The sequence below is a fragment of the Epinephelus lanceolatus genome, chromosome 4, assembly GCF_041903045.1.
Source record: "Epinephelus lanceolatus isolate andai-2023 chromosome 4, ASM4190304v1, whole genome shotgun sequence".
Classification (NCBI taxonomy): Eukaryota; Metazoa; Chordata; class Actinopteri; order Perciformes; family Serranidae; genus Epinephelus; species Epinephelus lanceolatus.
The window spans coordinates 46419081-46443895 of NC_135737.1; the positions used below are offsets into that span (position 1 = coordinate 46419081).

Consider the following 24815-nt stretch of genomic DNA (forward strand, 5'->3'; position numbering starts at 1 on the left):
GGTTTTTGCTGCAGTTGTCAACACTTGGCCTCTTGCCTGTTTAGTCAGCTCTGTGAGTTGTACACAAACCAACTAGCTAACAGTTCACAGGCTGGGGTAGAGATGCATGCCCCATGGAAAAGCCCACATTTGGTCAGGTGGAACGACACACCTACTTTCGAACATCATGAAAGACTTGTCTATCAGCAGGTTTATGGATTTGTGCAAAATCCATTGTGCATATCGCAATGCCGACATTTTCAAGAAGGTGGTTAACGGAATGAGAGAAGGAGGCTGCGTTATCACGAGCCAATGAGTCCACCACCGGTGGGAAAAATCTGAAACTAGAATTACCACTCCATGGTTGTATGCCTCCGTGTACCAGTCCAGTGTCTCTTTTAGTTTCCATCCATGTCTGTGAAAACACGGATGCTTCACACACAGATGTTTCAAGATTAGAGTCACCAATTCAGTACCTGACCAAATGTCTCCCCTTCTGTTCCTGAGATGTGACGTTGAGTAATGGCCAGTTAAGTGTTTTTGCAAAATATTATGATGTCACAGTGAAGCTGACCTTTGACCTTCTGGATATTAAATGTTGTCACGTCATTCTGTGTGAAGTTTTGTCAGAATTAGTGGGTGACTTCCAAAAACATGTTTGGTCACAGGGATCTTTGACCACCAAACCACCAAAGTCTGATCAGTTCATTCTTGAGTCCATGTGGACGTTTCTGCTAATATGAAGGAATTCCCTCAAGGCGTATCACATTCACAAGACTGGTTCAGAGATCGACAAACAACCCCAAAACATTATGGCTCCAGCCACAACACTCACCGGCATGGAGCCATAAAATTTTGACACAAAGAAGCAAAATGGTACAAGCGGCTCCAGCCGTTCTAATTTTCCATATTTTGCCTATAAAAAGATGTTAGAGCACGTCTATCAGAGTATACACGCCTGCATGTGAGCAGGAATATTAGTGAAATATTCATTTATAAATATTACCCATGTAGGAATGCTGTCTTTTTCAGGATAAGGGCATTACTGTGTGCATGTAGTGTATGTTCTGTTTGGGCACTTAAAATTCTCAGTGTGACACAAGTGTGCATTTTGAAGCGTCGCAGGTACTCAGAAGATTAATGCTTCCTCACAACTGTCGGCCTGGTTCGTTGGGCCTCTTCTGGACTCAGACTCATGTACAGTTGTCATTTGTTTGGCAAACCTCACCGTTGTCTGTGTTCAGGTACGCAGGCGGAGTATGTCATGGGATTTAACGAGCGTGCGTACATTTGCGAGCTGCAAACCACGAGTCAAAACATCAGCTTTACAGCCTAATTTTTAGCTCGCTGGTGCAAACCTCCAAATTCGGTGAGACCCAAATCGAGCAGCAGCAAAAACAAAACATGCAGCAGCACAAACAGATGTTTTGTGGTTTATGATATCCTGAAATAAAGACGGACGAAGCTGGGACAATGAGATGAGGACTTGTTGAAACTAAAAGATAAGATGTGTAAAGGGGTGAGGAGAATATTTTAGGGGGATTGCTTTAGCAGAGTTTCGTTAAAGGAATGCAGGACATTTTGATCAGATACAAGGCACTATAGATTTTGCTATAGAACGGCTAAATTAGAGGGATTTGGGCTGAGAGTACGAGAGAAGAGGGTTTCACTATACGAGAAGTCTGAATGGCGACAGTGAACGTCTGAAGAGACTGAAAGAGAGAGGAAAGCGACAAAGTAAAAGATGAAGAGAGAAAGCGGAGAGATCAATCTGGTGGAAGAGGACGAAGGAGGAGGGCGTGGTTAGGACTGCATCTCAGCGCGCAGCATCCACGGAAACCAGCAGCAGAACAGCAACCTGGAGGAGAAGAGGAAGAGAGAAATAAGGAGAGGAAGGGGCATGAGTGTACAGAAGAACAAAAGGAAGAGGAGTTGATGAAGAGAAAGAAGAGCAGGAGGTACAGCAGTTTTCATAAACTGAGGCTCTGTTTACACGCCTGGTAAAAGCTTCTCCATCATACATCCATCTTTAGCTGTGCAAGGTGTAAACGTGAGAATATTTTCCTTCTCTAAACCCACATGGAATATTTTCAGATATTTTTAGGCAGAAGGTCAGACTTGGATGTGAACAGCTGTGTTGTGAACGCAGCCTGACAGGTTTATTATTAGCTGTCAGAGAGTCGATCCTGTCTCTGTGACCTCACCTGGATATGGAGCTCTCAGAGGTCAGGTCTTTAGGAGAACGCATCGTGTTGAAGTTACGCTTCGGCTGTGACACTGCAGAACACAAACAAACAAATGACGGACTTTTAATGATACAGAAACGAGGAGGACGTCACCATTACTTATGGATTTGGGGGTGAACATAAAGGTGAGCCCAGTGATGCTATTTCCAGGTTTATAAATGTACTGTATGCCTCTGATCCATACGTTTTGTATTATTGCCAGGTTTTATTGCCGTTATGCAACACAACATACACAAAATGGCGTTCATAAAAATGAGACAGACAAGGTCACAGTGATCTTGACTAATGACCTTTGACCACCAAAAACTAATCAGTTCATCCTTTCAAATTTGAAGAAATTCCCTTGAGGAATTCTTGAGATATCGTATTCACAAGGAGAGGACGGTGATACAACAACACAATGAAAGATACTTACTGGTGACTTGGTGGACTTTCTTCACCATGGAGCTGTCGTTCTGTGAGCCTTCTTTAGGACCTCCGATTCTGACAGAGCAACAGATTTTGTCAAAGTGAATTAATTAAAAGAAGAAAACTTGACTAAAATAATTGTTAGTCTGGTGTAAAGTGGACCATAACATCGCAGCAGACCTCCACTGGTTTGAACATCACGCACCTATAACGTCCTCACCCGGTGCCTTTCATGCATCAAAGCTGAATTAAAAGTCTTGTTTTGGCAGAATATGATAAGAGGAACTAAAACAATGAGAAACTCTCAGGTTTGTGGTGACCTACCTCTGGACTCGGGAGGGCGGAGCAAACACTCCATATTTGGGCAGGCAGCTGAAGTAGCGGACTCCAAACACTGAGCCGTCGTGTTTTCCTGTCGCCTGATCTAACTCGATTCCAAACCAGTAACCTGCAGGAACACAAACAGCTCAGGTAAAAATTGTTTCATGTTGATAGATTTTGTGTAGTTGTATTTTGAATTAAACAGTGCATCTAACGAGCCTATTGAGCTGTGTGTGCAGTACACAGTATAGACAATGTGCTGAAGCCCAGCAGACAGACCTGGAGCAAAGTCGGTCTTGCCGTAGAAGCGGACGATGCCGTGTTTCTGTCCGGCCACCAGAACCTGATCTCCAACTTCCACGTTGAGTCCCTCTGGATCCAGACTGGCTACTGATGATTTCTTCTTCTGGGCTGAGAACACACAGCAGACAAATATATCGTACCACAGAGATTCACACCTGATTCATCAATAGATAAATGTTCTATTTCAAAACGTGTCCAGTTTGAAGAATTTTGATGTATGACACACAACCTGGACCACATCACTCCTGTGTTACCTTTCTCCCTCTCCTTCTCCTTCTTCTCTTTCTCCTTCTTGGTCTTTCCAGCGAGGCGGGAGGCCAGGTCCATGCGGGGGGTTCGGGGGGTGGAGGTGACGGATGAAGGTGTCTGATCCACAGCTTTGGAAATCTTTGACACCGGTGCAAAAATCCCTGCAGACAAACACAGTGAAACCTCAGAGAGCCTGCAGACATAGAGCAACACCATCATCCCATTGGAGTCATTAGAATGCTGTTACCTAGTTTAGGAGGGCAGATGAAATAGCGAACACCGCCCACGCTGCCATCGTTCTTTCCCTCTGGCTCATCAAGCTCCACGCCGACCCACTGACCACTGGCAAACTCTGTAGTACCGCAAAACCTGAGAGTGCCAGTCTGAGAGAGACACACAGAGATGAAGATAAAGAAAGATAAAGATAAAGTCAGAGTTGAAATTCCTCCCCAGCTGGAAACCATTCAGGTTGCGTGGAAGCAGAAAGTCTGAGTGTCTGCTGCTGTGTTTTATGGAGGAGACGGGGAGGAAATGTAACATTAACGCTACAGATGGCGTGTAGGTTATCAGGTTTTCATTTGTCATGTGACAGGAAGAGAAAGTGTTGTCAGAGTGGTGCAGTCAGTTCAGTTAGTCTATGTTCCAGCCGGCGCCCAGTCCAACCAACCTGTGTGAGGTTTGCAGCCGGGCTGTCGTCTCGGCTCTGGTCTGTCTGGAGCTACAGAGCGAGAACACACTGTTCAGAGCTCATACAGCTTGAAGGTGTGAAGGACAAACTGACAGCCATCACACAACACAACTGCAAGCTTTAAAGGGATAGTTTGAAGTTGTGTTGTGTGAGGTACTTATCAGGGGTGTTCACAAAATTCACAGTTCGGTTCGGTACGATACAGTGGTATACAGTACATTGTTGATAAAGCAAAAAGTAAAAATGCTACAGAAATCCTTTTGTTTTTTTGTAATTGTAATTATTTGTTGTATGCACGTGGAAGGGCAGAGAGGTGTGTTTTCTCTGCTTTAAGGCTTTTCGTGTAGGCCCGTGACAGGGTAGGGAGGTTTGCTTTCTCTGCCTCAGGCTTTCTGCAAATGCATGTGGAAGGGCAGGGAGGTGTGCTCTCTCCACCTTAGGCTTTCCTTGTATGCATGTGAAAGGGCAGAGAGGTGTGCTCTCTCCACCTTAGGCTTTCTGCGTAGGCCCGCTGAAAGGAAGAGAGGCCCCAGAACAGAGCCATGCCGCAAAATATAATTCTGCAATGGAAATAACATTTAGACTTAAGACTTAAGTGGTCCTGACTGCATTATGTTTAACACGGACACTGAAAATTAGATTTTCCAAATGTAATAGAATAGTTCAACGTCTAATGGTAATGGTAATGTGTACCAAACCGAAAGCCTTGTACTGAATGGTTTAATACGAATTCGTGTATTGTTACACCCCTATCCTTAGTCAGTGTATTCAATACAGTAGGCAACCGTTAAAATGCCACATTTTGTGCATCGACACATTTTGTCCTTTCTCTGTTTAACAACATTTCTGATCCTCAGTGTGCCTCTGACCTTCATGTCGTCCAGCAGCACACGATCCCCCAGCTTCAGCCCCAGCGAGGACAGCATCAGGTTTCCTGGGATGTTGTCATAGTTTGGCAGCGTGGCTCTTGGAAGGTTGCAGCTCAGAGGGACGGCGTCCAGCAGCAGTTGCTTCAGCTCTTTCGCAACCATGGCAGCCTCCGCCTTGTCCAGACTCATGTCCATCGGGTCGGGAACCACTTCCCCCGGAACCTGGCCCTTATCATTCTGCAGAGAAACAGACCATTCTCTGGTTACATCAAGTAATCAAGTTTTGGCAGTGTGCCGAATCATGACCATGATAGATTATCCACAGGCCACAGGAAGAGTGTCTGGGTAAAGGTGTATATACGTGTGTGTTTGTCGTGCTCAATAATGGCTGTGCCCCTGGTTGGAAAACCAAGCGAGTCAATTACTGTTGTGTAGGCGGGATGAAGATGTTCAGGGATAAATGTTCAACTTGGACCCTATGTTCTCATGTTTTTGTGTCCATGTGACTAATTGGAACTGTACTGTTTTTGAAACTGGTCCAGTACTGAGTGATGTAGTCAGCAGCAGCAAAGCAAGCTGCAGTGTAACCACTCAGGGCATCTGTGCACCATCAGTGTGCATCCACTAAAAGTGTTTGTTTTTTCGGAAAACATTATGGAAAGGATCCCTACAGAGATAGACCTTAAGTTAAAGAGTAAGATCCTTTTTGTTTAATAGGAAACATTTTCAAACCCACCAGACTCCATTGAAATAAACAGTATTTTAAGAGTGTACTGAGGCGGCCTATTGTCCTGTCTGGCTGGGTGAATTAAGAATTTATTTCAACAGTGTGTTTGTTGATGGTGATTTCGGGGCTGTTTCTGGTTACTTGGAAACTGGAAACTTACCCTTAAACAAAAAGGTTTATCTCTGTTGGGATCCTTTCCACAATGTTGTCAGACACTTAGAATAATAATCTGAGCCTGTCAGTGACAAAAACAGTGTGTCTCAATCACTTCTTCTGTACTAAACACATATTTTGAGTGCCAAGTGCACTACTGTAAGTGCGTTCACGCTGCACAGTATGCGAAAATGCAGCGTACTACTGATGCACTCAAAAGAGTCCAAAAGTTGAGTGTAGAATGATGGACACTTCTCACCCTCAACGGTCGCCATCTTTGTGACGTAGCAAACTTCTCAACTTCTGACATGGTAGCCGGACAACAAGAAGCATGTTAGTTATACATGTTTTGTTTTTTTTGTACCAACACTGTTGTTGAATAAAAGTTGTCAATAATGTTTGTTGGGTCTGTTATGATTTGGTGCTGTGAACAATAACTAGCTAGCTAACTTGCTCCTAGCTATGGCGGCACATTTTAATCAGCGTCGACGTTGTGGCGTAAGTTTGATTTATGTGTGGGCGGAGATAGTGGCCAAATGTTGGCGATAATACTCCATAATCCCTTTGCACTTCTCCATCTAAAAACATGGTAAAGAAGAGGAAGAGGCAGTAAAAAAAAAAGAAGTGAAAAACCGGTAAGTGTAAAACGGCAGGAAACTAGTGCACCACGCAAGAAGTACGTAGTGTGCATAGTGTACTACACCAAAGTGTACTCACAGAAGTGTGCAATCTGAGACACTCTTGAACACTTTTAGAGAACGTACACTGACGCTGCACAAATACCCATTAGCTTTACAATGTAGCCTGTTTTGTCGCTGCCGTCTGCAGCACTGTTGCTTAATACTGGACCAACTTTAGAAGCTGTCGTTTCCATTAGTCACTGACTAAACAGCATGGGAAAAGGGTCCAGGTTGAAAATACTGAAGTTACCCTTTAAAGTTTGCAGTCCCTACAACTTCTACCAGAACTTGCCGGCCCTAGTGTCTCATATTTGTTTTCAGTCTGTCTCTGTGTGTTTGCTGGGCGTGGCCTCCTGGTTCCCCCCCCTGCTTGTCTTCTGCCTCCTGATTTGGACTGCTCTGCCTTCAGCTAATCTGCCTGCTCTGCTTTGCCATTCCCTGCCCACCTCAGCCATCATTTCACTCAAGCCATCAGCTCCATGTCTTCAAACTACAATAAATTGCCTTTAACCATTCCAAGTTTCCTGGCTGTGTTTGTGTTTGGGTCCTACGTTGAACTGTCACAACAAGAACTCATGAGAAGACTGAAAATGAGTCATAACTGACTGGTCAGAGCAAAGTAACCTCATGACCAGTGTCACACAGAAGAATAAAGTGAAACCAAATGATGGCTCAGTGTGATTATCAAGCATAAAATAAAATAAAATAAAATAAAGAGTTTTTACCCGGACAGTGGGGTTGGCTCCGTGCTCTAGCAGACATTTGACTGCACCCAGACAGAGGTTGGAGGCAGCAATGTGGAGAGCTGTGCCATAGTGGAAATCACTGCAGGTGGAGTTCAACACTGTGGAAACAACAGAAGAAGAAGAGGTCACAGATTAACCTTCACCCCTGAGCTGGAGCTCCATACATTGTGTGATGTGTGTGTGTGTGTGTGTGTGTGTGTGTGTGTACCTCTTGGTTTAGAGGCTTTGAGCAGGACTCGGATCAGTTCTGGGACGTCAAAGTAAGCGGCGTAGTGCAGAGCGTTCATGTTGGTCCAGCGGCTCCTCAGACTCACGTCAGCGCCCAGAGCGATTAGCTGGCTGCTGAGACGCAGTGCAGCCGCTGGGTCACCTGCGCACACAGTGAGGGTAAAGCTAAGGCTGAGCAGAAAGCAACATTCATATCAGCGCTGCTAAGTGCACAACAGATCCTCAGATCCTCGCCCAGTATTCTGACTGAACTGATGAAACTTTTCTGATAGTAATTTTTCATGTAAAAACATTTTAGCTTCACAGCTTCACAACTGTTTTCTGTTAATAATATTAATAATTATAATAAAGTTGAGGTTTGGTCTGTTGGTTGGACAAAACAAACACTGTAAAAGTGTCACTTTCAGCTCTACGGTAGGTCACTGTGATGCTATTTCTCACTATCTCAGTATTTTTACAAACCAAACAATTCATTACTGGAGAAAAAAATAGTCAGATTAATCCATAATGACAACTAGAATAACCACCCTGTGGTTGTATGACTCCGCCCACCAGTCCAGTGTCTCTGACAGTCTCCATTCATGTCAGTGAAAACATGGATGCTTCACACACTGAAGATCTATACAATCAGCACAGTTTCAAGATTAGAGTCACCAATTCAGTATCTGACCAAATGTGTCCCCTTCTGTTCCTGAGATATGACGTTAAATAATGGACAGAAAATTGTTTTATACAGAACATTATGATGTCACCACCAAAATCTAATAATTTCCTAAAATGTCCAAGTGGACATTCGTCCCAAATTTGAAAAAATTCCCTTGAGGCGTTCTTCAGATATCGCATTCACATAGATGGACGGACGGAAAACCCGAAAACATAATGCCTCGGGCCACAGCTATCTGCAGTACAGAGGAATAATAAACATTAGTTAATTGTTTAAAATGAGTTTCACCTCAACCAGTGCATTAATGCAAGAGTCATAATCATCTAATGAGATCACATTTACTGTAAAACATAAAATAAAAGTCTGTTCCCAATTTAACGCCCAGTCTCTCTTACTAGCCTGGTGTGGCTACACATTTTAACAAATTAAGGCCTGTCTCAATTAGAGGCCTGGTCTGGTTGCCAAGCAGGTCATTGTTTTGTAGAAGTTCTTCGATGTATGAAACAGGTTGCTGGTGATCCACCTGAGCTAATGTGAGTGAGCTGCTTAGATCTAGAATACAAATATAAATGTTTGAACTTTTGTCAGAATGGAGACGCCACACACCGTTAGCTCGGTTAGATTCTCTACAGTTCAATGATTCAGTTCATTTTACTAAAACCATGAGCACCAGAGATGACTGTAATTCATTTGGATTTGCCACTATGATGAAAAAACAAGTGGTGACTCCCTTCCTCTGGAGCTGTGTCCATTCCTTGATTTCGTTAATTACTCATACTCCTTCAGTCTGGAGGGGTCCACCAACCAAAAGAATTGAAGGGTTTTTTTAATAAAAATTAATCAGAGTTATGAATATTGCTTTAACAGGAGCGGTGTTGTGTTGATATGCCAGGTGTCGTAATCCTTGAGTATTGTATCTCTGATGTGTTTTCTCACTGAGCTCGATCAAATGAATGATTCATAATTGATATGTTATTTGAAGCCTAACTTTTATACAAGTAATGTTCATACTGGTTCAAATAAACAATTTGATTGTACTTCCCATCTTTGCTGAGCAACAGTTTTGTGTAAAAGGAATTAAAGGCCTGTCCCAAATATAGCTCTGATGAGTTCAGTGATTTTAGAAATAGCCTGGGCTAACAGTTTAACAGTCACAGGGGACAGTTTGATACTTTAAATACTTTAACTACATTTTACTGATGATGCTTACGTACTTTTACTGAAGAAACATTTTCAATGCAGAACTTGTAACAGAGTATTTTTACAGAGTGGTATTAGTACTTTTAAATCAGTAAAGGATCCGAATACTTCCTCCATTACTGTTTCAGAATATAAATAAAATTGACTCGACTCTACATGGTGGAATAAGCTCTATCAAGCTTTGGCTAAACAGTCGACATTCATTATTACAATCATTACCTAACTAACTGAAAGATAAAATAACACCAGGCGTTTCCTGTCACTGATTACCTTCCTACAAATGCTGCAGTGCAGCTGAAGAGTCCAGCACCAGACTGACTGATTGGATCCACATTAAATATATCTTACCGACTCCATGTGCACCAGCCTTGCAGCTGTAGTGAAGCAGCGTCATGTCGGTCAGACCATCACGGTCGTTCACATGGCAACCGCGCTTCAGGATCTGAGACAAAAACAGAGAGAGACAGAGACAGCTCAAAACACCATTTTGTTTGTTTGTTCAGTGAATCTTTAGTTAATCCTGTTAAAAAGATTTGGAGTGAATACTTGTTTTTGTTATTTGTGTTATTACACAATATCAGGTTTTCTAATTTGAGCTCTTCATCTCTCCATCATATAAACTCACAGAATGATTACCAACCAAATTCAAATTAAAATAATGACATGAGGCTTTAAATCAACTTCATGTAGGAAGTAGTTGCACAAAATTTGACATGACAGGTCAGCGATTGTCTCGATGAGACTTCCTCTCATCATTCTGTCTGTTTCTGAGTCATGTCACTGTTTTATTCCTCCAGGCTGAGTCAGCTTCCTGCTGAGTCATGGTAGAGCCTCGATGACTTTCAATCTCTCTCCCTCTGCACCACTTTCTCCCTGCTCTCCTTTTCTGTCTTTTCAAGTCCGTGTAGCCATTTTAACTGGGTCAGCATCACCATGATTGTGTGAGTACTTGTGTTACTGACATTGTGGGGACTCTCCTCCCACAGGGGACAGAAAGGTCTCCACCAGGAAAACCATTAGATGACAGATTCAGATTTTGTTTTTGGTTAAGAATAGAGTTTAAGTAAAAGTTAGGATATGTATCGAGGGAAGAAATATAATCTCTTAAACCATTCTTCCAGTGGTTCAAACTGGGTTGAGTCTTAAAGTATCCACATTAATCAATGAAAAACTTCCTTAGTAACAAGACAATATTAAGACAAAAGTCTGCATCCTTGTTTTCAACACAAACACAACCAAGAAGAGAAACTTCTCTGAGCTAGAAATGGAAACGCAGATGTCGCCGGTCCAATTTAACCAACTGGTTCTATTTAATGGCCTGAAACGTTTCATTTAAGGAAGTAAAAAAAAAACCACAGCCTGGAAAGAAACCACCGCTGCGGTCAACAGCGTTGCGATGGGCAGTCAAACTCCAGCTGAGGTTGGAATATTTCATTTATACATCTATAATATGTACTGACATATAGCCCACACATATTGATAATATTGCCTACAAAAGTTTGGGCTCCCCTGGTCAAAATTGTGTTTACTGTGAATAGTTAAGGAAGTAGAAGATGAAGTGATTTTCAACTTTTAAGCAAGATCAGTGTTTTATTTTTACTTCGCACAATTTTAGAGTGAAACAAAAATGAAAGTAGCATCATGCAAAAGTCTGGGCACCCCAAAACAGTTGAGCTCTCAGACAACTTCTCCCAGGGTCTCAGACCTTAATGAGCTTGTTAGGGCTCTGGCTTGTTCACAGTCATCGTTAGCAAAGGCTAGGTGATGATAATTTCAAAGCTTTATAAAGACTCTGACTCCTGAAAGCTTGTCCCAACAATCAGCAGCCATGGGCTCCTCTAAACAGCTGCCTAGCACTCTGAACACTAAAAGACCTGATGAAGACTAGAAGAAGATAGCAAAGTGTTTTCAGGGAGCTGTTTCCTCAGTTGGTCATGTCAGTAAGAAATGGCAGTTAACAGGAACTGTGGAGGTCAAGCTGAAAACTCTCTGAGAGAGCTGCTCGTAGGATTGTTAGAAAGGCAAATCAAACCTCTGTTTGACTGCAAAAGACCTGCAGGAAGATTTCTCAGACTCTGGAGTGGTGGTGCACTGTTCTACTGTGCAGACACACCTGGACAAATATGAGCTTCATGGAAGAGTCATCAGAAGAAAACCTTTCCTGTGTCCTCACCACAACATTCAGCCTCACAAGTTTGCAAAGGAACATCTGAACAAGCCTGATGCTTTTTGGAAACAAGTCCTGTGGACTGATGAAGGTAAAACAGAACTTTCTGGACACAATGAGCAAAGGTATGTTTGGAGAACAAACTGTTAAACACGGGGGTGGATGGATGATGCTTTGGGCTTGTGTTGCAGCCAGTGGCACGGGGAACATTTCACAGGTAGAGGGAAGAATGGATTCAGTTAAATTCCAGACATCACAGCAACTGTAAAAAAGCTGCAGATGAAGAGAGGATGGCTTCTACAACAGGACAATGATCCTAAACACACCTCCAGATCCACAATGGACGACCTCAAGAGGAGCCAGCTGAAGGTTTGGCCACGCCCCTCACAGTCCCCCGACCTAAACATCATTAAACATCTGTGGATAGAGCTCAAAGAGCAGAGCATGAAGACGGCCCAAGAATCTCACAGAGCTAGAAGCCTTTTGCAGGAAGAACGGGTGAAAATCCTCCAAACAAGAACTGAAAGACTCTGAGCTGGATACACAAAGTGTTAAGATGATACCTGCCAAAGGGGGCGCTACTGAACACTGACCATGCAGGGTGCCCAAACTGTTGCTTCAGGTCCTTTTCCTTTTTTGTTAATTTGAAACTGTGAAAGATTGAAATTAAAAAGTAATCTTGCTTAAAATATTGAAGAAATGTTTCATATTTATCTTCATGCCTTTTAAAGATCAGTTTATCTTTTACTTAATTAACTACTCAGAGTAAATGAAATTTGACCAGAGGTGCCCAAAGTTTTGTTTTGCACGCCACTGTATATTTCGTTTTGAAAGTAACCTCCCCAACACTGGTGTGTTTGTCCTCACCTCGTTGCCAATGATGTCGATCTTGTGCTGCACCTGGGGAACCCACTGACGCACGATGGCGAACAGCTCGGGGATGGTGGTCCGGGGGTCCATGAGGATCTCCAAACAGGCCGGGTCATTGGGGTCGAAGAAAGTGAAAGCTGCAGGCAGGTGGAGATAAGAAAAAGTTAGAGTTAAAACCACTGATATGTAAAAGAGAAACAGCAGAGTACAAGAGGAAAGACAGACGGATGAGGAAAGAACAGAAGGAAATACAGAGAGCAGAGAACAGTTATCACTGCCGAGTCGTTTCTGTCACCCTCATCAGATCAGAAGTGACCTGTGAGCTCTGCAGTTTCTCTTCCTGCCAGCTCTGCAGTCTGAGCTCTGAGGCAGATTTCATTTCACTGAGTAACTGCAATCAACAAACTTCACTTTTCCTAACTGTCGACAGCTCAGGAAGACGCACGGCTTCACATTCAGACAGAAGTAGTGTGTCAGGCTGGAGGGGGAGGAGGGCCGCTCCGCTCTGTATTCACGGCTGGATAATGGGGATGACATGCAGAGTGTATAATGGAGTCTGCCTGATGAATACCAATGAGCCTGTCGTCCATACAGAAGTCATTACAGAGCTTCTTAAAGCTATGGATCGATTAAAGCTGTCAGTAATACACACTGTGTGCACTGTGCTCTGTGACTCAGATGCTTTCTTTACTTTCACCACTGCACGCTGCTTCCTGTGTGTGTTCTGTAGCTGTGTGAAGTCTGCTGAGGTTGTTGTTGTTGTTTTATGGGCGTTAGAGGCAGTGAGCCCACTCTGTTTACCTGTTGTCTGTTTATCCAAACATCATACAATACCTCCGACAAATCTCTGGACAGCTTTGAGCATTTTCAAAACTAGAATTAATGCTAATGTGTGAATTCAACATGTTGTACCAGTGTGTATTTAAGGTGGTAAGACGTACTGTAGTCTTTGGGCAGCGGCGCCTGGGCGGAGGGGTGCACCATGGCTCGTCGGCGTGGCTCATGAACTGGACTCTGGTACTCAGACACTGACAGCGGCTCGGGCTCGGGCTCCGGCTCGACGTCACGTTCCCGGCCAGCTTCTGGATCCATCTCTTCCTCCCGCTCCTCCCTCTCCTCCCGCTCCTCCTCCTGCTCGTCGTCGTCCTCATCCTCCACCTCCGTCCTCTCCTCCCCCTCCCTTTCCTCTCCTAGCTCATATTCTTCCTCTTCATCTTCTTCCTCCTCTTCTTCTTCCTCTTCTTCCTCCTCCTCGTCCTCCTCCTCGGTCAGTGCCTCTTCCTCCTCTTTCTGGACCTTCCCCTCCTCCTGCTCCTCCCGGTCGTGCCTCTCCTTCTCCTGCGCCTCCAGGTTCTCCTCTTTAGTCATGATGAGGGATGCTGCAGCTGGGCCTGTCAGAGAGGAGGAACCACACTTTAATAATGTTTCTAAGCAGCACTAAATCATTTCTATATTCTAGTGTTGGAACATTCCTGCTGCTTCCATGTTAATAAGACAGAGACAGTCAGGCCATGCATGGTTTAAACACTGAGTTATAATGTCTCTGCATTGAAATGACAGACCGTGTGCCCTTGACACAGACATGTAAAAGACTTCAACTGAAAAACGACTGTCTGCTCTTCCTGCCTCATCACCATCATGGATATTATACACAATACCACGAGACACCGGGTACAGTTTGTATTTACACATTATAAACACATTCAAAATGTTTTACTTTACTGCAGGATTACTGAAGCTCCGGTGTGCAGCTGTATTGTGTTGGGAAAAAATTTAATATAGGTTAATAACTAGAATATCACCTTGCAGTTGTATGTCTCTGCGCATCAGTCCAGTGTCTCTGACAGTCTCCATCCATGTCAGTGAAAACATGGATGCTTCACACACAGAAGATCTATACAATCAGCACAGTTTCAAGATTAGAGTCACCAATTCAGTATCTGACCAAACATCTCTCCTTCTGTTCCTGTTCTAAAAACAGTTCCTGTTTTGCAGATTATTATGTCACAGTCAGAGTTGCAGCGATATACTGGTTTTAAGGCACACTGTGATAAAAAGGTGACAGTTATCATACTGTGTACCTCTGGACGGAGAATCTCCCCTTTATTTGAGCTATTTCCAAAATGGTTTCAAGTTTCAACCAACAATAACCCTTCCATTTTCCTTCCTTTAAAGAGGCAACAGACAGCATCTTTTCCTAAATATATCATGATGAAAATAATGTGGGTTGCACAGGGTAGTGGCCACAGTGAAATCAGACGATCAGCGTTTACATAGATTACTTAGTGGCTTTGCAATCTTTGCAATAAGCTTCTGCCACCGGGGGCGAAATTTCACGGAAAAAATCTGCTTTACGGCAGGAAACGCGTCATGTATTGTGAAACTGGTCGGTCAGCCAATCAGGGACTGGAGCTGGTCCTTATGAGGAGCTGGGCATGAGATAGTTGAGTCACGAGCACAATGGCAGACGGACAAAGTTTGGAGACAAGTGAAAAACGGCCTAGCAAAAGAAAAGGAGCTCCTCTGTGTGAGGAGGCAAAGAAGAGCAAAAAGGAGAGTGATAAAAGAAGAGGAAAAACAAGAGTAAACCTCAGTCAGGCGTTCAAGAGATGGAGGGAGCTCCGTGACCAAAGAGGCTTCAAAACCCATGTCCAGCTAGTTTTCTTTCTAATGGATCAGTAAGTAACACGGCTAAATGTTAGCTAGACCAGAGAGGACTGTACTGTACTGGCTGCTAGTTCATTCCTAGCTGGCCAGCATCGCAAATCGCCGCAACCAGGGAGCGGGTAGCGAGTGTTGGTCGGCTGACATCCTGGTTGCCATTCTACGGCAGCCCTCGGACAGTGATACCCCCCTCCCTTCCTTCTGTTCTCTTCTCACGGAGGCAGCTATCCACGGACATCGCCCAGCTAAGTTACGCCCAGCTAAGTGAACACTGGACTTTGTTTCCCATTCAATTTGAGCTCCAACCGGCCGCATGGTTTCCATACGGTAGCGTTTATTCTAGAATGGGGACTGTTTACATGTGCATATTGGTATAATTCCACTGTGTCTACTGTTGTTTGTACTGATACTGTACATATTGGTATCATTTACTGTGAGCTGTTTGTACTGGTACTGTGCATTCTGCTATAATTATTTGCATTACTATTTGTTTTTTCTTCAGATAAATCTGATAATTGTTGCTCGGTCTCTTTACTCATTTATTTAGTAGAGTGTCCACACACCTTCTCATTCTACATATACATAGAGGTATACTGGCGGCTTTACAGCCTACATTTTATTGATTATCTCTGATCCTCACGCTCAATTTGGTCATTGCGACAGTGCAATGCAACACCGCTGACGCTAGGTGGCGCCAAGCTAAAAAAAAACCGAATCCTATCTGTTGCCTCTTTAAGTGTCATTGTAACTGATAATAATCTTTTCTGAGACAGTTATTATACCATGAAAATTCCATAGCATCGCAACCTTAATAACAGTGAAGCTGACCTTTGACCTTTTGGGTGTAAAATGTCATCACTTCATCATATTATCCTGTTAGACACTTGTGTTAGTTCTAAAGTTGTGACCAAAAACTTGACCTTTGACCACCAAAACCTAATCAGTTAATTGTTGAGTCCAAGTGGACGTTTGTGCCAAATTTGAAGACATTCCCTCAAGGTGTTCTTAAGATATTGCATTCACTGCAATGAGACATATTCAACCCCACGCTGGCGTCTAGCGGCCGGCGGTGTGGGGTTGTACACAAAAATAATAGGGGTGTATTTTTTTATGCGCTGTGTTTGCCCCAGTGTGTGTTTTGGCTAAAAATATCCAGTTTGGGGGAAAAAATCCCTGCTGTAAACACAGTGATGTATTAGTAAAAACAAAAAACGCTTTTCGAGGCACCATCTCCGCTGGAAACACAGTGATGGGTCACTACAAAACACTTGTGTTTGGTGCCTGTTAAGCCACAGGAAACACAGCTATGACTCGCTAAATCACAACTGGTTTTGTTAATTGTTGGTCTTGAACAGTGGTTTGGGGTTCAGCAGGCGTCTCATCTAGGTGTCACACCATCCACCATCCCCTCCACCTCCTGATGACAAAGTCAGCTCCGTCACTACGTCATTTTAGAAACGTTGATATGATACATAAACGTGCAAATGTAATGTATCTGTGGTATGTAGAAATGTATGATGCCAACATTTTCATGTGGCGACATCAGAAGGCTTGACAGTCATCTGATCAAAAAGCAACTCAGACTCATGGGGTCTGAACCAGGTCCAGTCCCTGTAAACCACCACATGGTCCCAGTAAGAGGGTGTGGTGCTGACTGATGGTGACTGGGTGTAGGTCCTCTTGGTTTCTGTTCTGCATCAGCAGATGAAGGCTATGTTTAGCTCTGTGTGTGTGTGTGTGTGTGTGTGTGTGTGTGTGTGAGTGAGGGAGAAAACAGGGAGAAGCAGGATAATTAACCTGCTGCATTGTACTGATAATGGCAGTGGCTAAAAAGGCTAATGCTAATGCTCGCTGTCTGTCATTAGCTGTTGACAGGCCTGACTGGATTAAATCTACTCTCCACTTTAGCAAATGGACGAGACGCTGATCTCCATCCAGCCGCCACTCCCTCCGTTATCGAGCCTCCATTTTCTCTATCACCATCACACATCCGAGGGAGGAAGGAAATTCTTGAAACATTTTCTCAACAGAAAGATTCACAGATGTCTTAAAGAGGATAAAAAGTGTTTTAGCACGTCTTTTTCATCAACGTAAATTTAAACTGGACTTAATCTGATATTGACATTTCTGACTTTTCATTTTTAAATCAACATGTCAATGGATCAACAGATGGCAACAATCTCAGCAGTCAACGTTTTATAAAAGTTTATAAAAGTTCCATTAATATGATATGATATGTGTAGGGGTACAGGGTACAGTTTCTAAATGCTGGGGAAACATTCTGTACATTTCTAACATAAAACTTTGGGGAACTCAACATTCCTGGGTTCACATTGCTGGCATGTAGACTCTCTGAAGGCTAGTGACTGAAAACTCTCTGATGTGAGGTAATGTGACGAATTTAGGCCAAAGCAAGTGTAGCTTTCAAGATAGAGAGGTCAACTTGGGCTCACACTGAAGGACATTTTTTGTCCACCTTTTCCTCGTACGGAAATGTCTTCATTTCAGTCCCTCCTACAACACTCTGATTGGCTCAGCCATTTTTCCAGTCACGGAAAGAGCTGTCACTGAGCACAACATCAGACAGGTGTTAAGCCCGGTATAAACTGCAGTATTGGGCTGTCCCAGATGAAGGATGACCAACGATAAAGTAACGTGGTGATATCTTTGGTTGTGGCTCTAAAACAGTGGTCCTGCGTCACACAGTGAGGGAGGTTCAAGGATGAACATTGTCACAGTCTCACGATCAAAGACAGCCTGGAACAGTGTCATAACTTTGGGATGACCATCTCACTGTGTGTCTGCTGTTACCACCTATGTCTACTAACCAACCAATAGAAATGCAGCATGAAATGACGCACTGATCAGCGCTAAACCCAAACACACAGACAGACAGCAGCTCGCCATGGAGGCAGAACACACTAAAAGAAATGTGTGTGATTCCAGCAAAGAGGAAAACCTTGTGAAGCCTTGTCTGTATGACGTGTCCTCCACCTCTGACCATGATCGCGTAAAGAAGGACGAAGCATGGAAGGAAATAGAGGCGGAGCTACAGCTGCCAGGTGAGACACCTAGCAGTTTGCAAACACACACACACACACACCTCAGTATATAGTGTCCACAAAACTTCACAGTTGGAGGGGTAATAACTCCATCGTACGTCGTAGCCTGTGATTCAGTCGGCGCTGTCATCGTACAGTCTGCAGACATCAAACCTGATGTTGTTCCCACGTTTATCAGATCCATGTCACACAGTGTAGCTGCACTAAACTTATAGGATTGCTAAAATCTCACAGTGTGTAGGAGGCGTAACTCCCTGCAGAGACTCAGAGCTCTGGAACCAGGTTAAATTCTTCCTGTATCGGCACTGGATGTTTAAATATGAACCTAACTCTTGTGAACAGCAGCGGGCAGCCAGCGCACACTGATCAGAAACCATCTCATCTGAGTCACACAGGAGGAACAGTTTCACTGCACCTAAAGGACGCCACCAGAGAGCACAGCAGCAGCATTCAGCTCGTACAAGAAGCCAGTTAAACCAGTAACATCCTCTTTATCCGCCTGCACACACACACACACATACACACACACACACTGATCACAAGTAGGTCAAGGGAGGGGTGTGAGATGTCTCTATAGTCTGCTCAGTTTAATCCACACAAGCAGCAGCTCTGTTACTGTCACTGTTCACACAGAGGGATTCTGACTATTAGAAAACAGTTAAATTTAAATTTGACCTCAAATTATTAACAGGTCACAGCATGTTGTTTTGTATCATCATCGCAATGTCAGCTTGTGCAATAAACACATAGCTGCCATGTTGCACTTTGAATATTAAGAATTAAATTACATTTTGTCGTTGCAACATGTTCTCACTCCGGACTCGTCAATTATCGCTGATTGTTCAGTAGACTTTTAACGTCTACATATGACACGCTAGGCATCATGGGTGTGTCTGTTGTTGACATTTTGGGACACCATGTCACTTTACACCTGTCACGTGCATTGTGAAATACACTTTTGTTTTCACAGGAAATGTGCAGTTTCTGCTCGTTAGATGCAGATGGTCTTTTTTAAATAAACCTACAACGTTGGGAAAACATCCTCGTATTTACATTTATTTCCTTGTGCAACAAAAGCACATGTCGAGGTGCAGAAAAACTGGAAATACCGCCTTGTAAATGTGCGCCTCCTCGCACCAGTCAAGTTTCGCTTATAGTCCCCATCCATGTCAGTGAAAACATGGATGCTTCACACACTGAAGATCTATACAATCAGCACAGTTTCAAGATTAGAGTCACCAATTCAGTATCTGACCAAATGTCTCCCCTTCTGTTCCTGAGATATGACACTGAGTAATGGTCAGAAAAGTGTTGCCATTATGATGTCACCACCAAAATCTAATAATTTCCTAAAAATGTCCAAGTGGACATTCGTCCCAAATTTGAAGAAATTCCCTTGAGGCGTTCTTGAGATATCGCATTCACAAAGATGGACGGACGGAAAACCCGAAAACATAATGCCTCGGGCCACAGCTATCTGCAGTACAGAGGAATAATTAACATTAGTTAATAGTTTAAAATGAGCTTCACCTCAACCAGTGCATTAATGCAAGAGTCATAATCAAATGTAAAATAAAAGTTTACTAGCCTGGTGTGGCTACACATTTTAACAAATTAAGGCCTGTCTCAATTAGAGGCCTGGTCTGGTTGCCAAGCAGGTCATTGTTTTTGTAGAAGTTCTTCGATGTATAAAACAGGTTGCTGGCGATCCACCTGAGCTAATGTGAGTGAGCTGCTTAGATCTCGCATACAAGTATAAATGTTTGAACTTTTGGACCGTTTATTGGACCCATCCACCTCCCCTCCCGTCCGCTGAACAAGGACTTTCCAGCTCCTAAAATCACATTGTTTTCTGACAGCATTTCAAACTGACACCGTCTGGTGGAGCTATAAACACACACCGCCCTGCTGGGTATCACAGCACCGCTACAGGATGGCTTTTCTCATTGGTGTGTGACGTGGAAATCACTAATCAAACAGCGTTATTTGACGACTTCAGAATGAGAAGAGATTGTTCGCAGGTGCTACTTTGTCTGATAAGTACCATCTCTGGCCAGTCAGACAAAGACAGGCAGGCTTAGTCACCTAGCTGATGAAATGACGGTCAAAAAATTCATTGTGTCTCAGAGAAAAACATCCGACTGAGTTGGGAATGACAACTTGTGTCATGAGAGGCGATCGGAGCAGAGAAGAAATCAGCAGTCAAGTTGTCAAGCAGCAAATGTTCAGTGTTGGTTTCAGTTTGTCTGAGAATAAAAACCACTGCAGCTCCTCAAGACAGAGTAACAATGTGGTGATCACGTGACGACAACACGTGTGCTCCTCAGCTTCCTGTCCAGCATGAACGCTCTGATGAAAACTTCCTGTCGTGACGCTGAATGTTGAATTCTGTCTGTGTGTCTGTGATGAGGTTTATGTAACGCCGGCTGCAGCCTCAGCTGGTTGAGTCCTGCCTGAACACAACCGAGCGGTGGTTACCATCTGAAACAGGACTCAGCCGAGGCCACGACAAAGGTTACGCAACACGGCCGTGTGAGTCAGCACGGACTCACACATGACAGCATGCACACAGACACCAGGGCTGCAGAATGAGCACAACAATTCATGTTAGAAAATTAAAGAGTAAAGTCTGAATGATGCATTGTTTCTGAGGCTGATACCAAAACTAATATTTGACTATTTAAATCTGATGATAACATATTTACTTTGCAGAACATTTATACACATTGTTGATGTGGTTTTTGCTTGTTGTTTTTTAGATATTGTATATATATATATTTGCAACTGAGAAATATACTTTGCAGGACATTTTACAGTTGTGACAAAATAAAAACATTTCAAAACAAATCTTTGGCATTTCTGTTCTTCAGTTCCTTGTCTGTTTTCAGCTGATCAGACAATATATACTGTGAGTTGGGCTTTAATTGACGCGTAAGAAATTGTGTTTTTTTCTTGCTGCTGTTACATCACTCTGACTCCACCTCTTCTTTTGTTTTCTGACATACTGACAGGTGCATTTTCCCCGTTTTTAGACCACCAAAAAAACAGTGACAGAGCCGTGGTGGCAGCTCAGTCGCCAGACGACAAATGTTTGCATTGTACATTTCTGCCATCCACAAACACGTTACATTTGTTTCATACGAATCATATCAAAGTTTCTAAAGTGACGTAGTACATGAGCTGACTGTCATCAGGAGGAGGGGATGGTGGATGGAGTGACAGCTGGTGGAGACGCCTGCCAAGCTGCAGACACTGTTCAAGACCAACAAACAAAACTTGTTATTTTTAGTGAGTTGTCGTTGTGTTTCCTGCAGCTTTGAGCCACCAAACGTTGGTGTTTTTAGCAACCTGTTTTCTTTTCCTAACCATAAACAAGTCTTTTTTGTGCCTAAACCTAACCACGTTTGCCACTGCGTTGATGAAACCTAAAGTTTTAACGTATTTTCTATAGAATAACATGCAAAATGAAATACACGCGGGTCGGCAGCGGGTAGGAACAAAAATATTTTTTTTAATTTTTCAGAATAAAACAAATGAAAAAGATGCGCAGTGTGTGTGTGTGTGTGATATTTTATCACATTTATATTTTTATCCGGCATTTTGCTGCACTCCCCGATTTTGTTTTTATACTGCCAATGCTGAAAAAAGACTGATTGGGCTTTCCTGCAAATTTGCACAACTCCTGTTTAAAAAGGTCCGGTGTTTGCTTCCTGTAAGACTGTAAAGCCAAACCCTGTTCTTTTTACCTAAACTCAATCATGTGCATTTGTTGTTGAAGGAAAAAAATAATTTGCAGTGTTGTAACGACGTAGTGCTTTTATTTTGAAAGAGACTGTATGCAAACTGTACATTTCCTGTGAAAACAGAAGTGTATTTTGAAAACAGACAATGCATGTAACAGGCTGAAATTGACACGGCGTCCCAGAACGTCAACAACCAACACACCCAGGGTACCTTGGACGCCATATGTGGACGTGGAAAGTCCATGACCAAACGTGGACATGTGACGAGGTCACAGTGAGGATGAGTTGGGAGAACATGTAAACTCCACACAAAGGGGTTCCCCCACCCCCTCTGTGTGGAGAAACCCTGGGGTCTGTACTGGGAACCCTCTTGCTGTGAGGCGACAATGCTAACCACTGCACCACCGTGCTGCCAGTGTTTTTGCTTTCAGTAATCATAATATAATAATTACTGCATTTTGATTAAACCAGTACAACAGTTTGATGACATTTCTACACAGGCTACCATTGTTGTCTCCAAATAAATGTTTGTTTGTTGCATCAGTTGAGGAATATGATATGAAAGGATACTGCCAAGTATGAAATATGTGAATGACTGACATTATGATCATCTGTAAATGATGTTATTGGCAGCTCTGTGGACTCAGCATGGATAGTACATGGATTGTACTGAATCAGTCCTGTGCTTATAGAGACTGGATCACATGTCTCATACATGAGTCCCAGTGGGAATACTGGCCAAGATGGAAACCATCGTAATAACCAGCATTAAGCTCTGAGCCTGACACACACCCCTACTGTTACACACTTACACAATACCACCGCTTAATGGCTCTATTTCGGATGATTTGAAGGGTGTAGGAATACCATGTGATGTGTACACCAGCAGGTTGTGGGAGTGAGGCGGAGGGAGGCCATGGCAGCATCCTCCTCCTCCTCCTCCTCCTCCTCCATCCATGCAGCCTCCATTTTACAACAAACCAAAGCGGAGACACCAAATATTATAAAAACCCGATCAGAGGCAGCAGACAGTTTGTTCTGCACAGCTTCATACACACCAGCTGATGTTTATGATGCGATCAAACCCAGACACAGCAGATACAAACTGCAGCTACAGCTCCGGGTTGTGCTTTGTGCCAATGTGCGTAGTGAAGGGCAGGATGGGAAAAAAACGCCCCGATGACAGACAATGAAAACACGCACACGCATAAAAACACACGAAGCTGTGAATCTTAATTTCATCTAGATATTAAACACACAGCATGCTCGTTTCTTCAGAGTCTGACCCGTCAGCGTGAGTGTGGGAGATGAAACGCAGGTTTATTTCGGAGGTGTTGTTTTGAACAGCGCCCCTCTCCCCCTCCATCTCTGCCTCTGCCTCAGCATCATCATCATCATCACCACCACACACAAACACACTGATAACGATCATCATGAAGAACAGACACGTGTCGTTAAAAGCTGCAGCTGAAGGTGTTTTTACCTGAAAACAAGCCGCTGGTTGTTCTGTGATGGGTCTCTCTCCTCTCTGGTCCACGGCAGGAACAACACTGATGCTCTGCTCGGTCTCTGCTGGCTCCAACACCCCCTCCCTCCCTCCTCCCTCCTCCCTGCTTTCATTAAAGTCATGATGCTCAGGCTTCACGTCACGCATCGATTCAACGAATACAGAGGAGCTTAAACGGACCGACAACACAAATAATGCCTGCATTAAAAAAAAGTCATGATAAACCTCATAGCTATGGGGACTGAAACAATTGGAGACATTTTATTCTCCTACACTGCAAATATGTCCCGACTTTCCCACAATGTGATGAACTTTCAAAATAATTTTAATTTGAATTGAACTGATTTTTTTAAAGGTTACATTCATAAAAGGTTTCCTGCCTCTCCATAAACTCTCGCTATCCAAAAAAGTCCCCTTTCCCCAAAAATGTTCTCACTTGAAAAATGAATTCACCTTTAAAAATTGTTTAGAATTTAAATGTTTTAATTTTAAGTTTTCAAAAATGTCCTCACTGTCTAAAAAGTAGGCCTACCCATTTTCCAAAACGTTCCTAACACTTTTCAAAATATCGTCAAGTTTCAAAATGCACTCACTTTCAGGATTGGTTTTGAAATACAGTTGAATTGATTTTTTATTTTATTTTAACTTTTCAAAAATGTCCCCACGTCCCTAAAATCACAACACTTTCCAAAATGCCTTCACTTTTAGAAATAGTTCTAAATTTACAAAATAGATAAATACACGAATAAACAAATAAATTAATAACATTTAAATTAAAGTTAAAATAAAAAAGAGCTAGATTTAAAAAAAAAATAGCATTTTAAAAACAATCACTACCTTTCCAAAAATTCTCATTATGAAAAAAAGGTCCCCTCTTTCCAGAAATGTTGTCATTTTAAAAAGTTATTTACTTTTAAAAATGGTTCTGAATTTACATTTTTTTATTTGAAAATTTTCAAAATGTCCCCATGGTCTAAAAAGTCCCCAGATTTTTTATTTTTTTTATTTTTTAAGTTTCTCTTTCAAAAGATTTCCCAACTTTCTCAAACCCACATTCCAAAATATCCTCAGTTTTCAAAATGCCTTCACTTTTGGAAATAGTTCTGAATTTCCCAAATAAATAAATGAGTAAATAAGCATGTAATTTAAAAAAAAAAAAACTTTCAAAAAATAAAGTTAAAATAAAAATAACAGTGTAACTTAAATTCATTTTCCTACTTTGTTTTTAAAAAGTTACATTTTAAAAACATTTCCTACCGTTCCAAACGTTCTCATGTCAAAAAGTCTCCACTTCCCAAAAATGTCCTCACTTTTCAAAATTTCCTCACTCTTAAAGATTTC

The 24815-nt window shown here is 42.7% G+C and overlaps 1 protein-coding gene across 4 annotated transcripts; it reads right to left on the reverse strand.

Annotated features, from left to right (window-relative positions):
* Positions 1–1585: 1585 nt before the first annotated feature.
* Positions 1586–23861, reverse strand: clip3 (CAP-GLY domain containing linker protein 3). Of its 4 annotated transcripts, none has more exons than XM_033630533.2 (15): positions 23451–23558; positions 13440–13889; positions 12496–12635; positions 9810–9903; positions 7578–7739; positions 7349–7467; positions 5064–5300; positions 4174–4224; positions 3754–3889; positions 3512–3667; positions 3234–3365; positions 2958–3081; positions 2641–2708; positions 2184–2256; positions 1586–1837 (listed from the first exon to the last, which is right to left on the reverse strand). In XM_033630533.2, exons 2-15 carry the CDS (start codon positions 13864–13866, stop codon positions 1783–1785), a joined length of 1974 nt encoding a protein of 657 aa, XP_033486424.1. In that variant the 5' UTR covers positions 13867–13889; positions 23451–23558; the 3' UTR covers positions 1586–1782. The 4 variants fall into 4 exon arrangements, with proteins under 4 accessions (XP_033486424.1, XP_078023505.1, XP_078023507.1 ...); XM_078167379.1 differs by lacking the exon at positions 23451–23558 and adding an exon at positions 14301–14386; XM_078167381.1 differs by lacking the exon at positions 4174–4224 and having other exon boundaries at positions 23451–23861.
* Positions 23862–24815: the final 954 nt, after the last annotated feature.

Coding starts and splice junctions, on each gene's coding strand:
- clip3 (XM_078167379.1), bottom strand. CDS start 14,370: ATGTTTTCACTGACATGGATGGAGACTGTCAGAGACACTGGACTGATG. Junction 3,082..3,233: donor CAAGACCGACTTTGCTCCAG/GTCTGTCTGCTG, acceptor GTGTTCCTGCAG/GTTACTGGTTTGGAATCGAG. Junction 1,838..2,183: donor TCTGAGAGCTCCATATCCAG/GTGAGGTCACAG, acceptor CTTCTCCTCCAG/GTTGCTGTTCTGCTGCTGGT.